Source organism: Ranitomeya variabilis, chromosome 1, assembly GCF_051348905.1.
Source record: "Ranitomeya variabilis isolate aRanVar5 chromosome 1, aRanVar5.hap1, whole genome shotgun sequence".
In the NCBI taxonomy this organism is placed as follows: Eukaryota; Metazoa; Chordata; class Amphibia; order Anura; family Dendrobatidae; genus Ranitomeya; species Ranitomeya variabilis.
In genome coordinates, this window is record NC_135232.1 from 768318450 (window position 1) to 768335351 (window position 16902).

Here is a 16902-nt window from a genome sequence, read left to right on the forward strand (position 1 = left end):
AGGAGCCCATACAGTCTGTATCTACAATAATATATATCTGACACAAGTCCGTACAGTCTATATCTACAATAATATATATCTGACACGAGTCCGTACAGTCTATCTACAATAATATATACCTGACAGGAGCCTGTACAGTCTGTATCTACAATAATATATACCAGGAAGGAGCCCATACACTCTAGCATCTTCAGTAATGAGCCGGCTAGAGTGTATGGGCTGCAGTCAGGCACCTGGAAGGAGCCCATACACTCTAGCATCTTCAGTAGTGAGCCGGCTAGAGTGTATGGGCTGCAGTCAGGGAACCAGGAAGGAGCCCATACACTCTAGCATCTTCACAGTGAGCCGGCTAGAGTGTATGGGCTGCAGTCAGGACCTGGAAGGAGCCCATACACTCTAGGCTCAACCCTCTTCCTGTGTACAACGTACGCCATTTGAATCTCGGCGTCCCTACACAGCTGCCGGTCATGTGATCGCGGGCACGTGACTCGTGACGTCAGGTCCTTCTAGGGGATGGGAACCAGCCGCTACCGTGGGGAATGGTGTTGTTAAGATGGCGGCACTGCAGGAGGAACGGAGTTACGGGCTGTCCTGCGGGAGGGTCGGAGGGAGGGTGTCCGTCTTCCACGTGAAGCTTACCGACAGCGCCCTACGAGCCTTTGAAAGCTACCGGAACAGCCAGGTACAGCGGGCAGGAGCGGCTGGTTGGGGTCTCGTGCTGTCCGGGCTCTTACTCTTGCTGTGTGGGGTCGGTGCGGCTGAGCTGCCGTTCTGTGGCGTGCTGGGCCGGTGGCCACTGTGCCCTCCTGAAGTTTGTCCGGGCGTCCCTGCCAAGTGCCCTCCTTATAAGGAGGTGGGAGCCTGTGCCGCCCCCGGGGCGCCCCATCCCGCAGGTCACACCCCACCCTCGGGGGTCCCAGGCTGTGTGCCCCTAACATGGTGGCAGCCGTGTGCCATTACTTGTCCCCTGAGCCTCCCTTACTCCTCACATTCCCCATAGGGGGTGTAGGGCTTCTGGCAGGATGTCGCCATGCTTCCTCCTGGCTGTGTAGGGACTTTTCTTCTATTGTGCACCAGGACAGGCTTGGGGGCTTCTCCCTGCCCTCGGGCTGCCCTCTATGCCACTGGCACCAAGATGGGATTGGGTCCCCGGGCTGTGGAGGCGGTATAAAATGGCCCGACTCCTAAAATATATATATATATATATATATATATATATATATATACACACACATTGGATACAGCAGTACAGTGCAGGATGGGCTGTAAATGTTTTCATAACTTGGGAAAGTTCTGAAATGTCCTATAAATGTGTGTTCTGTTCCTGATCTGAGGATCTCGGCTGTTAGTTGCTATGAATCTGTGCTGCACTTTATGTACCTGCTCAGTAGGGGGCAGTGCTGTGAGGTCAGGGGAAATTAAAGGGAACCTGTCAGCAGACTTTGCCGATATAAGATGTGGCCACTGCCTTTCAGGGCTGATATACAGCATTCTATAACACTGTAGATGGGCTCCCGGTCCGACCTGCAAGTGAAGAAAAATAAGTTATACTCACCCAAGGGGCGGTCCGGTCTGATGGGTGTCGCAGGCCCGGGTCCGGCACCTCCCATCTTCTTGTGATGCCACCCTCCTGCTTCTTCACGGCTCCCTGGCATTGCGCTCCTGCACAGACTTACTTAGGCTACGTTCATCTGCCCTGTAGAGGGCAGAGGAAAGTCCTGCAGTGCGCAGACGCCGGACCCCTCTGATACATGCGCACACAGACATACATGCGCACACACACATGCGCGCGCATACATACATACATACATACATGCGCGCGCGCATACATACATACATACATACATACATACATACATACATACATACATACATACATGCGCGCGCATACATACATACATGCGCGCGCACATACATACATACATACATACATGCGCGCATACATACATACATACATGCGCGCGCGCATACATACATACATACATACATGCGCGCGCGCATACATACATACATACATGCGCGCGCGCATACATACATACATACATGCGCGCGCACGCATACATACATACATACATGCGCGCGCACGCATACATACATACATACATGCGCGCGCACGCATACATACATACATGCGCGCGCGCGCATACATACATACATGCGCGCGCGCATACATACATACATGCGCGCGCGCATACATACATACATACATACATGCGCGCGCATACATACGCGCGCGCATACATACATACATACATACATACATACATACATGCGCGATGCAAAATACCCAAGTGTGACACCATTCTAAAAACTGCACCCCTCAAGGTGCTCAAAACCACATTCAAGAAGTTTATTAACTGTTCAGGTGTTTCACAGTAATTTTTGGAATGTTTAAATAAAAATGAACATTTAACTTTTTTACACAAAAAATTTACTTCAGATCCAATTTGTTTTATTTTACCAAGGGTAACAGGATAAAATGGACCCCAGAAGTTGTTGTACAATTTGTACTGAGTACGCCGATACCCCATATGTGGGGGTAAACCACTGTTTGGGCGCATGGCAGAGCTCGGAAGGGAAGTAGCGCCATTTGACTTTTCAATGCAAAATTGACTGGAATTGAGATGGGACGCCATGTTGCATTTGGAGAGCCCCTGATGTGCCTAAACATTGAAACCCCCCACAAGTGACAACATTTTGGAAAGTAGACCCCCTAAAGAACTCATCTAGATGTGTTGTGAGAGCTTTGAACCCCCAAGTGTTTCACTACAGTTTATAACGCAGAGCCGTGAAAATAAAAATTATTTTTTTCCCCACAAAAATTATTTTTTAGCCCCCAGTTTTGTATTTTCCCAAGGGAAACAGTGTAAATTGAACCCCAAAAGTTGTTGTCCAATTTGTCCTGAGTACGCTGATACCCCATATGTGGGGGTAAACCACTGTTTGGGCGTATGGCTGAGCTCGGAAAGGAAGGAGCGCTATTTGGAATGCAGACTTAGATGGATTGGTCTGCAGGCGTCACGTTGCATTTGCAGAGTGCCTGATGTAACTAAACAGTAGAAACCCCCCACAAGTGACCCCATATTGGAAACTAGAACCCCCAAGGAACTTATCTAGATGTGTTGTGAGAACTTTGAACCCCCGTTTCACTACAGTTTATAATGCAGAGCCGTGAAAATAAAAAATATTTTTTTTTCCCACAAAAATTATTTTTTAGCCCCCAGTTTTGTATTTTGCCAAGGGTAACAGGAGAAATTGGACCCCAAAAGTTGTTGTCCAATGTGTCCTGAGTACACTGATACCCCATATGTTGGGGTAAATCCCTATTTGTACACACGGGAGAGCTCGGAAGGGAAGGAGCACTGTTTTACTTTTTCAATGCAGAATTGGCTGGAATTGAGATCGGACGCAATGTCGCATTTGAAGAGCCCCTGATGTGCCTAAACAGTGGAAACCCCCAATTCTAACTGAAACCCTAATCCAAACACACCCCTTACCCTAATCTCAACTGTAACCCTAACCACACCCCTAACTCTGACACACCCCTAACCCTAATCCCAACCGTAAATGTAATCCAAACCCCAACCCTAACCGTAGCCCTAACCCTAATGGGAAAATGGAAATAAATACATTTTTTTTTTATTTTTTCAAATTTTTCGTAACTAAGGGGGAGATGAAGGGGGGTTTGATTTACTATTTATAGCACGTTTTCTAGCGGGTTTTTGATTGGCAGCCGTCACACACTAAAAGACGCTTTTTATTGCAAAAAATGTTTTTTGTGTTACCACATTTTGAGAGCTATAATTTTTCCATATTTTGGTCCAGAGTCATGTGAGGTCTTGTTTTTTGCGGGACGAGTTGACGTTTTTATTGGTAACATTTTCGGGCATGTGACATTTTTTGACCGCTTTTTATTCCGATTTTTGTGAGGCAGAATGACCAAAAACCAGCTATTCATGAATTTCTTTTTGGGGGCGTTTATACCGTTCCGCGTTTGGTAAAATGGATAAAGCAGTTTTATTCTTCGGGTCAGTACGATTACAGCGATACCTTATTTATATCATTTTTTTATGTTTTGGCGCTTTTATACGATAAAAACTATTTTATAGAAAAAATAATTATTTTTCTGAGGACTATAACTTTTTTATTTTTTCTTTGATGACGCTGTATGGCGGCTCATTTTTTGCGGGACAAGATGATGTTTTCAGCGGCACCATGGTTATTTATTTCCGTCTTTTTGATCGCATGTTATTCCACTTTTTGTTCGGCGGTATGATAATAAAGCGTTGTTTTCTCTATCCCCATGATGGCACCACGGAGAGAGGGGTCCGCCCCCAGGGACAGGAAACCTACAGGTGAAAAAGGGCGTACCTCTCTCCCGCATCAGTTGGTTTCCTGTCCCTGACGGGGAACCTACAGCACGTACCTGAAGGATTCTTCGTGGGATTCCAGGGGCTGGTCCAGTCGATTTCCTGATAGGGGGCGCCCTGTCAAGGCTGGATTAAGCGGTTTTCTCCCCTTTTTTCCTTCCCTGGAGCACCACCACAGGGGTCGGCGGGCCTTATGGGTGAGTGAGAGGGGAAGGCAGTGAAAGGATCAAAGTCTGCCTTCCTCACGAAAAAAAAAAAAAAAGGGGGTAGGAGGAGCGGGTGACGGCGGTCACCAAAAGAGCTCTGTAACACCATATGGAGGTAGCGGCGGCTACCTTTCCATAAGCCTAGGCGAGAGTCGCAGAACCGAACCAAAATAGGGTCGGACGCCATGGGCAGAGACGCCGGAGGAAAGCAGAACCGGCGCCATCTCCGCCAAAGTGCAGAGCCGGACGCCGAAGTGCAGAAAGCGCCGGCAAACAGAGCGCTAGTACGCGCGCGCCGGCGTCCCAGCACATATCCTTCCTCATGTGAGGCCGGAACCGGAAGTTAGGCGGGCGCATGCGCAGATCGCCACTTCCGGGATCGCCGGTTCAAAATGATAAAAGAACGCTCAACAAGCGAGGAAGGGTGGCAAATTCAAACTCCAATGCACCAGTCAGTGCGGAGGCCACTATGAGTAAGAATGAGCAGCAGGATGTGCAGGAAGTCGTCCAACTATCCCCTGAGCAAGCACAGGTGCAGCGGCGTCTGCACTCACAGCAGCAGCGCAAAGGGAACGCTTCCTCTGTACAGCGCAGCAGCAGCGGACGATCAGAGTCACAACGCAGCCGGGGGTCTGCAAAAACCACACGGCCGGCGACGATTCCAGCGGATACAGTCCCCAGGGCCGAGACGGTATCTCTGATTCACAGGGGGTGAGTGACCTACGTGAAAGTGCTGAGTTTTAATACGGGGTTACTGTTTTTTCCTAGGGAAGAAAAAGTGCGGGCAAAACAAAGCATAGACAATGTGCTGTATGTTCAGAGGAACTGCCTTCCTCCTGGGAGAAGAGACTGTGCAGCAATTGTATAAAAAAGACAATTCAGGAGGAAACACCAGCATTTGCCTCAGAATTAAAGTTATTAATAAAAAATCAGGTAGAGAGTGCCCTCAAAGGCATTAAATCTACAAAGAAAAAACATAGAACAAGTCATGGGTTCCCTGAGTCTAGTACGGACGGGTCAGAGAGCGAGCTATCTGACTCAGATGATTCATCAGCTCTAACACCTCTTCAGTGTCCTCAGAAGGGGGACGCAGTTGCTTCCCCATCGAGGAAACAGACGCTTTGGTAAAAGCGGTCAGATCAACAATGGGGCTGGTAGATGAGCGACCTAAAAGAACAGCGCAGGACGTAATGTTCAGCGGCCTGGAACAAAAGAAAAGAAGAGCATTCCCGATAAACGAAAAAATTCACTCTCTAATTAAGAGAGAATGGAATAAGCCAGATAAAAAAGCTCTTCTGACCCCTAAGAGAAAGTATCCTTTCGATGATCCAGCCTGCTCATCATGGATCAAGGCACCAAAGTTAGACGTAGCCATAGCAAAGGCTTCTAAAAAGTTCGCCCTGCCATTTGAGGACATGGGTACCTTAAAAGACCCAATGGACAAAAAAGCCGAGGTTTTTCTAAAAAAACTCCTGGGAAGCGGCAGGGGGTGGACTAAAACCAGCCATCGCGGCCACCTGCACGGCCCGCGCCTTAATGGTGTGGCTCGAACATTTGGACTCCCAGTTAAAGGAGAAAGTCTCAAGGGAGACAATTCAAAAATCAGTTTCTGTTATGCAAGGTGCAGCAGCCTTTTTGGCTGACGCGTCTGTGGACTCGGTCAGGCTAGCGGCCAGGTCAGCCGCCTTTTCAAATGCCGCAAGACGCGCCCTGTGGCTAAAATGCTGGCCAGGGGATCTGCAAACAAAAACAAAACTATGTTCAATACCTTGCGAGGGCGAATTTCTGTTCGGTTCAACTCTGGACGACATCCTCGATAAAGCCGGGGATAAGAAAAAATCTTTCCCTGGATTCCCCAATCAGTCCTACCGGCGGCCCTTTCGGAATAGGAAATTCATGCGGAGGAGACCTCCGAAAGGGAACAAAGAGGCATGGGAAGACAAAAGAAACAAAAACAGAGGTTTCTTATTCAACAAAACCACTCCCGATAATAAAAAAAACTCAATGAAGGTACCCCCCGGGTTGGTGGGAGGCTAGCCGGTTTTCTTCCAGCCTGGGAAAAAATCTCAAACAGTCCCTGGATATTAGGCATAGTACGAGAAGGGCTCAAACTAAAATTCCACGTTCCCCCCCCCAGTGACTTCTTTATGGTAACACCGCAGAGACAGTCGCAAGAACAGTCGGCTCTTCAGATAGAAATTTTAAGCCTAATCCAGAAGGGAGTTTTGCAGGAAGTCCCACACCAGGAAAGAGGCATGGGCTTCTACTCTCCCCTATTCCTTCGAAGGAAACCAGACGGATCGTACAGGACGATCATAAACCTCAAAAAATTGAACAGTTTCCTCGAAATACCACACTTCAAAATGGAGACAATAAAATCTTGCGTCAAAATACTCTTTCCCTTGTGTTTCATGACTGTTCTAGACTTACGAGACGCATATTACCATGTGCCAATCCACAGGGATCATCAAAAGTATCTCAGACTAGCAGCGAATATTCAGGGGGAGGTGAAACACTATCAGTTTCGGGCCCTACCGTTCGGGTTAGCTATCGCACCCCGGGTATTTACAAAAATAATGTCGGAAGTGATGGCTCATATACGGGAACAGAATATCCTGATAGTTCCCTACCTGGACGACCTCCTGGTAGCAGGCACATCGTTCCATCACTGCAAACAACAGTTGGACTCGGTCATGACTTCCCTGTCAAGTCTGGGTTGGTTGTTGAACCTCTCCAAATCCAAAGTAGTCCCTTCTCAGGTACAGGAGTACTTAGGGATAGTCCTGGACTCAAGCACACAAATGTGCTATCTTCCTCAGGGGAAGGTTCAGAAAATGACACAGGCGGTGTCAGTTATCGACTTCCCCGGTCACCACTCTCAGGAAAGCTATGTCGCTGCTGGGCTCTATGACAGCCTGCATCCCGGCCGTACCATGGGCGCAGTGTCATACCCGGGAGCTACAATGGGAAACTTTAAATTCAAGCCGGTATCTGGGAGGAAATTTAGACAGGCAATTAAGTATATCATCAACTACGATACACTCCCTAAAATGGTGGGCGGACCCAGTAAATCTTACCAAGGGGGTCCCTTGGGCATTACCGACGGAAAAAATCCTAACGACGGATGCAAGCCCCTGGGGGTGGGGGAGCGCATGTAGACGGTCAAGTGGCACAAGGGAACTGGAACAAAAATCAAGGACTAACCTCATCAAACATGAAGGAACTGTTAGCGGTAAAGCTCGCCCTGACACTTTCTAAAAATCCTCCGCTCCCACCACGTAAAAATTTTCTCAGACAATCAAGTGGTGGTAGCATATCTAAACCACCAAGGGGGCACCAGGTCGCAAGCACTGATGGAAGAAACTCGATCCATCTTTTACATAGCGGAGCACAACCTGAAATCCTTAACAGCCCTCTACATAAAAGGCTCGGAAAACCAAACCGCAGACTTCCTCAGCAGGACGCGTTTAAAACAGGGGGAGTGGGAGCTAGAACAATCAGTGTTCAATCAGATAGTAATGCGTTGGGGAAAGCCAGAGATAGACCTATTCGCAGACAGTCAAAACCGGAAGGTAGAAACGTTCTGCTCAATCAACCCCCAGGGGGGGCCGGTAGCTCTGGACGCCCTCACAATCCCCTGGAACTATCACCTCGCATACGCGTTCCCGCCAATATCCCTTATTCCCCTAGTCCTGAGGAAAATTCGGGAGGAGACAGCAACCGTGATAGTAATAGCTCCGTTCTGGCCTCGCAGGATATGGTTTTCTTGGCTAAGAAAAATGTCCATAGACAGTCCATGGGTTCTACCAGACACTCAAAATCTGCTATCCCAGGGCCCAGTGTGTCACCCCAGCGTAAAAAGCCTACACATGACAGCTTGGCTTTTGAAAGGAAGCTATTGAGCGATAAGGGGTTCTCACCCAATCTGGTGTCCACATTATTACAGAGCAGGAAGCTTGTAACCACCAGAATATACGGGAAAGTGTGGAAATTTTTTTTATCAGTATCAGGTGCTGACCCATCGGGGGAAATCCCAATAGGGGAAATTCTTGAGTTCCTGCAAAAGGGTTTGGAAAAAGGGTTAGCTACGAGTACGCTAAAGGTTCAGGTAGCAGCCTTGGGAGCACTATATAATTACGATCTAGCCAGAAACCGATGGATCACGAGATTCATTAAAGCTTCGGGTAGATCAAGGCCTATACCTTTGCATAATGCCCCTCTGTGGGACCTAAACCTTGTTTTAAATGCGCTAACCAAAACTCCCTTTGAACCCCTGGCAGACGCACCCCTAAAGATACTATCTCTAAAAACCACACTCCTAGTGGCCCTAACCTCGGCCCGTCGTGTCAGTGACATACAAGCATTATCCGCGTGTCCTCCCTTCACTCAAATTCTCGATGACAGAATCATTCTAAAAACTGACCCGGCTTACCTCCCTAAAATCGCGTCACAATTTCACAGAACACAAGAAATCTCTCTGCCCTCATTTTGCTCCAACCCCAAAAATGAGGGAGAAAAAACACTACATACCCTTGACGTAAAAAGGTGCCTAGTTCAATATTTGTCAGCCACTAGGGAGTACAGGAAGGATAGGGCTCTGTTTGTCTGCTTCCAGGGTCCACGAAAGGGACAAAAAGCGTCGAAAGCCACGTTAGCAAGGTGGATAAGGGACGCCATCGCCCTAGCCTACTCATCCAGCGGGACGGCCATCCCGGAGAATATAAAAGCTCACTCAACCAGAGCAGTGGCATCATCCTGGGCGGAGAAAGCTGGCGCTTCGATACAACAGATATGTAGAGCGGCCACTTGGTCTTCACAATCTACATTTTTCAAACACTACCGCTTAGACTTGACCTCCTCTGATCTTACCTTTTGGGCGAAGGGTTCTAGAGGCAGTGGTCCCTCCCTAAGAGTTATAATCTATGCAAATCTCTCCGTGGTGCCATCATGGGGATAGAGAAAATTATAGTTACTTACCGATAACGGTATTTCTCTGATCCCATGATGGCACCCGTATATTCCCTCCCTTTTCACACACAGGTGTGCACACTATAATGTATAGTTAGTTACCTTAGTCACGGTGCCTCTGTTAAGTTAAAATTGTTAAGCTTAAATTGTGTAAATATTAAGTTGCAGCTGAAGTTCTGTATAAGGCTCTGTAAACCAACTGATGTGGGAGAGAGGTACGCCCTTTTTCACCTGTAGGTTTCCTGTCCCTGGGGGCGGACCCCTCTCTCCGTGGTGCCATCATGGGATCAGAGAAATACCGTTATCGGTAAGTAACTATAATTTTTTGCCTCGTGTTTTGTGTTTTTTTTTTTTTACGGTGTTCACTGAAGGGGTTTACTAGTGGGACAGTTTTATAGGTCGGGTCGTTATGGACGCGGCGATACTAAATATGTGTACTTTTATTGTGTTTTTTTTTTATTTAGCTAAAGGAATGTATTTATTGGAACAATTTTTTTTTTTTTATTATTATTTATTTTTATTTTTTTTTTACACATGGGATTTTATTTTTTTTTACTTTGCCCCAGGGGGGAACATCACAGTAAAGTGACAGATCGCCGATCTGACACTTTGCTGTGCACTCTGTCAGATCGGCGATCTGACGTGCACAACAGGGAGGCTTCCCGGCACCTGCTCTGAGCAGGCGCTGTGACGTCACCTTCCTGCAGGACCCGGATGCAGCCCCGCGGCCATCTTGTATCCGGGGACTGCAGGGAGGAGACGCTCGGTACAAGGTGAGCACATCGCCTTGTACCGATCGTTTCAGGGAAGCACGCAGGGAGCCCCCTCCCTGCGCGATGCTTCCCTGTACCGCCGGAACACTGCGATCATGTTTGATCGCAGTGTGCCGGGGGTTAATGTGCCGGGGGCGGTCCGTGACCGCTCCTGGCACATAGTGCCGGATGTCAGCTGCAATAGTCAGCTGACACCCGGCCGCGCTTCCCCCGTGAGCGCGGCTGATCTTGCTGGACGTATTATTCCGTCTTTGGGAATTAGGGCCCACCCCACATGGACGGAATAGTACGTCTAATGGCAGAAAGGGGTTAAAAAATGATGCAGATGTAAATTAGGCATGTGGGGAATGTTAGTTATAATTCACAAAATAATTAATATCTCATTTGGAGGAATAAGAATTTAAGTTTTAAACTTGTGAAATTTTCCAATAAAATGTGTCAAATTTTTGATATTTTTATAAACGTAAATCATATCGTTTTTATCACTAACATGAAGTACAATATGTCACGAAAAAAGCAGTTTCAGAATCAGTAGGATCTGTTGAAGCGTTCCAGAGTTATAACCTCATAAAGTGACAGTGGTCAGAATTGTAAAAATTGGCTCAGGCATTAAGTACCAAATTGGCTCTGTCACTAAGGGGTAAAGAAGGGTTTGTCCTAGCAGTGAACATCCTGTTTAAGGTGAAACTCTGCTCCATCACGAAGGGTCTATAGTACATTCACCAATTCCTGATGTGTATGTACATGCAAGTCACAAATCAGGTGCCGGTGTATGCAGCAGGCTCGAGTTGCTCTGAACCTGCCTCTAAGGCCACGTGCACACGTTGCGGAAAGTGGTGCCACTTTTTCCAGACTGATCTTGGTAAATCCGCAGGTAACCCGCACTGCGGATTTACCTCAATTTTTTTTTTGCAGATTCCTATTATGGAGCTGGTGTAAACCGCTGCGGAATCCGCACAAAGAATTGACATGCTGTGGAATAAACGCTACGTTTCCGTGCGTTTTTTTTCTGCAGCATGGGCACTGCGGATTTTGTTTTCCATAGGTTTACATGGTACTGTAAACTCAGGGAAAACTGCTGCGGATCCGCAGCAAAATCCGCAACGTGTGCACATACCCTAAGGCAGTGTTTCCCAAACTCCAGTCCTCACGGACCCCAACAGGTCATGTTTTCAGGATTTCCTTAGTATTGCACAGGTGAGATGGAAGTATCAGGAGTTCTCTCACTTGTGCAGCACTATGGAAATCCTGAAAACATGACCTGTTGGGGTCCGTGAGGACTGGAGTGTGGGAAATACTGCTCTAAGGCTACATCCCCACGGTCAGTATTGGGCAGCGCTTTGGATGCAGCACATGTTTGCTGATCCAAAGCGCTGCCGGCTATTGAACGCAGGTGATTCCACATGTGATCACTGAACCGTGTGAAATCACCGCGTCCAATACATTGTGCAGGTGAGATTTAGGCTACTTTCACACTAGCGTCGTGCACTGCAGAAAAAACGCATCCTGCAAAAGTGCTTGCAGGATGCGTTTTTTCTCCATAGACTGACATTAGCGACGCATTGACACACGTCGCAACCGTCGTGCGACGGTTGCGTCGTGTTGTGGCGGACCGTCGGCAGCAAAAAACGTTGCATGCAACGTTTTTTGCTGCGTCGTTCCCATCTTTTCCGACCGCGCATGTGCGGCCGGAACTCCGCCCCCGCCTCCCCGCACCTCACAATGGGGCAGCGGATGCGTTGAAAAACAGCATCCGCTGCCTCCGTTGTGTGGCACTTTCAACGCTAGCGTCGTTGCGACGTGCAGTGCACGACGCTAGTGTGAAAGTAGCCTTAACTTGTGGAAACTCGCACCTCCGCAAGATAAATTGACATGCTGCGGTCTGGAAAGACGCGTCGCATGTCCGTCTCCGCAGGTCTGTGCACACAAAGTGGTCATGGGGTCTCTTGAAATCCCATCCACTGTGCTGTAACAACAGGATGCTGTAGATGTACGCAACATCCAACCCACAGCTTTTGCTGACCGTGTTCACCTACCCTAATAGCTCAATCCGTTTGCTGCTTTTTAACCACTTAAGGCTAGGGCCACATGACGATATTTGTTGTGCGACACTGAAATCTCTGTGCAACTAATGACTTATCGTGTCATCTTGCGATCTCCTGCAGCTGCAACATTCAAATGTTTCCAAATATGCTGGATTTTCTGTTTTAAGTTGCAAGCGATAGACTTCAGTGCAAGGCACAAGTAACGTGACTTGTCGTAACTTGGCGGTTATATTTCACTGCAAAATCCGAGCTGTAAAATAGTTACGCAGCACCAGTAAGTCATGGATAAGTCGCCACTTTTCTGCGAATTGCTGTTGCGTTACACATGTCACCATGCTGCATCAGTCTAAATTGGCTCTTCCGGTGCCCATCTGACCCTCCTGTGGTGTTATTGCTGGGTGCTGATGGGTTGCCATGATAGTTGGGGTCTTATTGAAGGCCCCCATTCCTGCCATTTTTGTACATGCCACAGGATTTACTTCATAGATCAGTATTGCAACATATAGAACAAGGGTTCAAGCCTACTAGAGGGACTAAAAAAAGTGAAAATGAAGAAAAAAATGTTTTAGAAAATTTTAAGTTTGAATCCCACCCACCCACATTTTTCTAATTTAAAAAAAATATATATATATATATGGTATTTATTATTTTTTTATATAGCATCATTGATTTCATGGTGCTGTACATGAGAAGGGGTTACATACAAATTATAGATATCACATAGGCTATGTGTACACGTTCGGAATTGGCATGTGTTTTCCCGCTAAACATTAGCGTTTTACAAGCGATTTGTAGCATCGATTGGAAAACTGACAGGTTGGTCACACTTGTCAAACAGTGTTTGACAAGTGTGACCAACTTTTTACTATTGATGCTGCCTATGCTGCATCAATAGTAAAAAGATGTAAAGTTAAAACTAATAAAAAATTGTGCTATTCTCACCTTCCGGCGGCCCACGCAGCCTTCCCGATCCTCACAATTCCCCCGGCAACTCTTGCTCCCAGCGATGCCTTGCGACAATGACTCCAGATGATGTAGCATCACGCGAGACTGCTACGTCATCACAGGTCATTGTCTCAAGGCATCGCTGGGAACGGGAGCTGTCGGGAGCATCACTAAGGCCTGGGCTGGATCCGGAGGCTGCTGGAAGGTGAGTGTATAACTATTTTTTATTCCCAGGTCCTGGAAGAGAGTGTCTTCTACTTCACACCATGCGGGAAGTAAGCGGATGAATGCATTCCTATGTGTGCTGAGTCCCCGCGTTACCGTACAACGAATGAGCTTGCTGCGTATTTTTATGCAATTCTGCCGCGGAACAATCCGTAGCATTAGCACAGCATTACAGAATCCCATTGAATTCAATGGGTTGTGTTGTGTGTGCGTTTTTGCTGCAAAAAAAGTGGCAAAAACTCATACAATCCGCAAAGTGTGCACATAGCCTTACAGTTATCAAACTAACAATTACAGTCTGATACAGAGGGGCGAGGACCCTGCCCTTGCGGGCTTACATTCTACAGGATGGTGAGGAAGGAGACAGTAGGTTGAGGGTTGCAGGAACTCCGGTGTTGGTGAGGCGGTAGCTCCGGTAGTGGTGAGGAGGCAGTGGAGTCAGTGCAGGCTGTAGCCTTTCCTGAAGAGATGGGTTTTCAGGTTCCGTCTGAAGGATCCGAATGTGGTTGATAGTCGGATGTGTTGGGGCAGAGAGTTCCAGTGGATGGGGGATATTCGGGAGAAGTCTTGGAGGCGGTTGGGTGAGGAGCAAATAAGTGTGGGGGAGAGAAGGAGGTCTTGGGAGGACCGGAGATTACGTGAGGGAAGATATCGGGAGATTAGTTCAGAGATATATGGAGGAGACAGGCTGTGGATGGCTTTGTAGGTCAGTATTAGTAGTTTGAACCGTAGGTAACATAATTTCCATGTAGGTAATGCTCTTATCTATGAAAATATAAAATTAACCCACTGTCAAGAAAGTGTAACTCCAGAATTGCCATTTTCACGGTGGCAGGACCTTTCCTAAACAATAGCAATGCAAAGCATCACTTTTACCCCCCCAAATCTACAGGTAAGTTATAGATCAGCTTGGCACACAGAAATGCAAGCCTTCATACAGGTCCGTTGACAAAATTAGGTTATAGTTTGAAGAAAATGGTGACACGAACCACTTTTTTCCCCCTCAAAGTTCTGTTATTGCTGTAATCGCACTGACCCTAAAAGTCACGTTGTCAGGTCATTTTTCCAATACAGTGAACTCTGTCAAAATTTGCATGTCATTCCCCCTTCATTTTCTAGTTAATTATGAAAAATGTGTGCAAACTGTAAAGCCCTGAGGAATATTTTAGCGCTTTATAAAAATAAAGATTATTATATTATTATATGGTGGCGTTAAAGAGAACCTGTCACCCCCCTCAGGCGTTTGTAACTAAAAGAGCCACCTTGTGCAGGACTAAGGGTATGTCTCCACGGTACGGATGGGCGGCGGTATCGCCGCAGCGGCGGTATCGCCGCAGCGGCGAAGCCACTCGGCGCTACGCCCCGCCCCCTTAATGGGACGCGATCATGCCGGATGTGTTAACTCTTCACATCCGGGATGATCGCTCTCTCCCATAGGGCCCTGTGATATGCCTTGCGGGGACGCTGCGTCCCCGCAAGGTGTACGGACATGCTGCGATCTGAAAAGACGCGCAGCATGTCCGTAGTCGCAGGGCCGCCGCGTGCGGGTTTCCACGCATAGTGGACACGGGATTTCATAAAATCCCCTCCACTATGCAGGAACATCTGGACGCTGCTTGTTTGACGCTGCAGCTCTGCGCAGCGTCAAACAAGCAGTGTTTCCTGAACGTGGAAACATACCCTAATGCTGCACAAGGTGGCTCTTTTAGTTATTCTCCCTGCACACGCTGAATAAGGCTACTTCCACACTAGCGTTAACTGCAATACGTCGCAAATGCGTCGTTTTGCCGAAAATACGCATCCAGCAAAAGTTCTTGCTGGATACGTTTTTTCGTCATAGACTAACATTAGCGACGCATTTGCGACGCATTGCAAAACGTTGCGTCCGTTTTGTGACGCTTGGGCGTGTGGTAGCGGACCGTCGGGAGAAAAAAAACGTTACATGTAACGTTTTTTGCTCCCGACGGTCCGCTTTTTCCGACCGCGCATGCGCGGCCGGAACTCCGCCCCCACCTCACCGCACTTCCCCCGCACCTCACAATGGGGCAGCGGATGCGTGGGAAAAATGCATCCGCTGCCCCCGTTGTGCGGCAGAGAACACGCTAGCGTCGGGAACGTCGGCCCGACGCACAGCGACGGGTTGTTCCCGACGCTAGTGTGAAAGTAGCCTAAGGTTTTGCACATGCATCTTTGGGCCTCCTTCAGACGGCAATGTTTCACATATGTGTTCCGCATTTGTCCTCCCCCCCCCATTTCCTTTTCAAAATTTGAAAAAAAAAAAAAAATAGCACTCATGTCATCAGAAAACGGATAAAAATGGAAATGAGCCAAAAACAGACGCAACGCTGGATCCAGCGCACCGATAAATGGTCTTTTATTTCTGTAAAAAAATAAAATGATATAAAATACATATCTGAATAAGGCTTTGGTGAAGAAACAAAACATGGAAATGGCGTGTTCACACTCCTAAGATAGGCACGGCTGACCGCCACTGGCATGGGCTGTCCAAAAGATTGTTGTCTCAATGAAGCCTAGTGATTAAACTGGATTGATAAAATGTCCATACAGGGGGTCATTAAAGCGGAAAATACATGAGGGGAAGAGTTCTTTTAGGGGAAACCCGAATTAAAAAAAATAAAAAAATTACTGCTACACAGAAGCAAAAAAATCTCAATTACTCCCTGCCAATGTGTCCAAATTCTTATCATGACTCAATTTTATTATTAGGTCAGACGCAGCACAGCAGTCACTCCGGGCGCCGCCTCCTCTTGCTTCATTAGCATCCCCGGCACTGTAAGTACAAAGGGCAGAGCAACTGCGCATGTCCGGAAAAAAAAAAAAAAAACTTAATGCGCAGGTGCCGGGAACGTTAATGCTGCAAGAGGCGCCGGGAGTGACGGCTGTGCTGCGTCTGATTAGGAAAGACCCGCCTCCCTGGCGATTTCAGGGTAAGAGGGGGCCCATTTTATAAGTGATTATTTTTAGTCCCCAGCCTACAACAGGTCTCTTGACGGGTTTTTGCCACTTAGGCCGGTTTCACACGTCAGTGGCTCCGGTACGTATGGTGACAGTTTACTCACGTACCAAAAACACTGACTCACGTAGACACATTAAAATCAATGTGTCTCTGCAGATGTCAGCGTGTTTTCACAGACCGTGTGTCCGTGTGCAAAACACGGAGACATGTCAGTGTTCGTGAGAGCGCACGGATCACACGGACCCATTAAAGTCAATGGGTGCGTGTATACACATACGGCACATGGATGCTGTCCGTGTGCTTTTTTTTTTTTAAAGTCATAGGGTTAAAATTGAAACAAATTGTTTCAATGCACGGACAGCACACAGCCGATATACACGGACAGCACACAGA

At 47.5% G+C, this 16902-nt stretch overlaps 1 protein-coding gene across 2 annotated transcripts in view; it reads left to right on the forward strand.

Moving 5' to 3' along the window:
- The first annotated feature begins 399 nt into the window (after positions 1-399).
- The window catches only part of ELL (elongation factor for RNA polymerase II), a 98595-nt gene continuing 82092 nt past the window's right edge, over positions 400-16902 (forward strand). Inside the window, exon 1 of one of the 2 annotated variants that reach the window (XM_077271931.1) lies at positions 400-682. In XM_077271931.1, the coding sequence (XP_077128046.1) occupies positions 554-682 (129 nt within the window). In that variant the 5' untranslated portion in view covers positions 400-553. The remainder of the gene's footprint in view (positions 683-16902) is intronic. The other variant, XM_077271932.1, reaches the window with a different exon arrangement.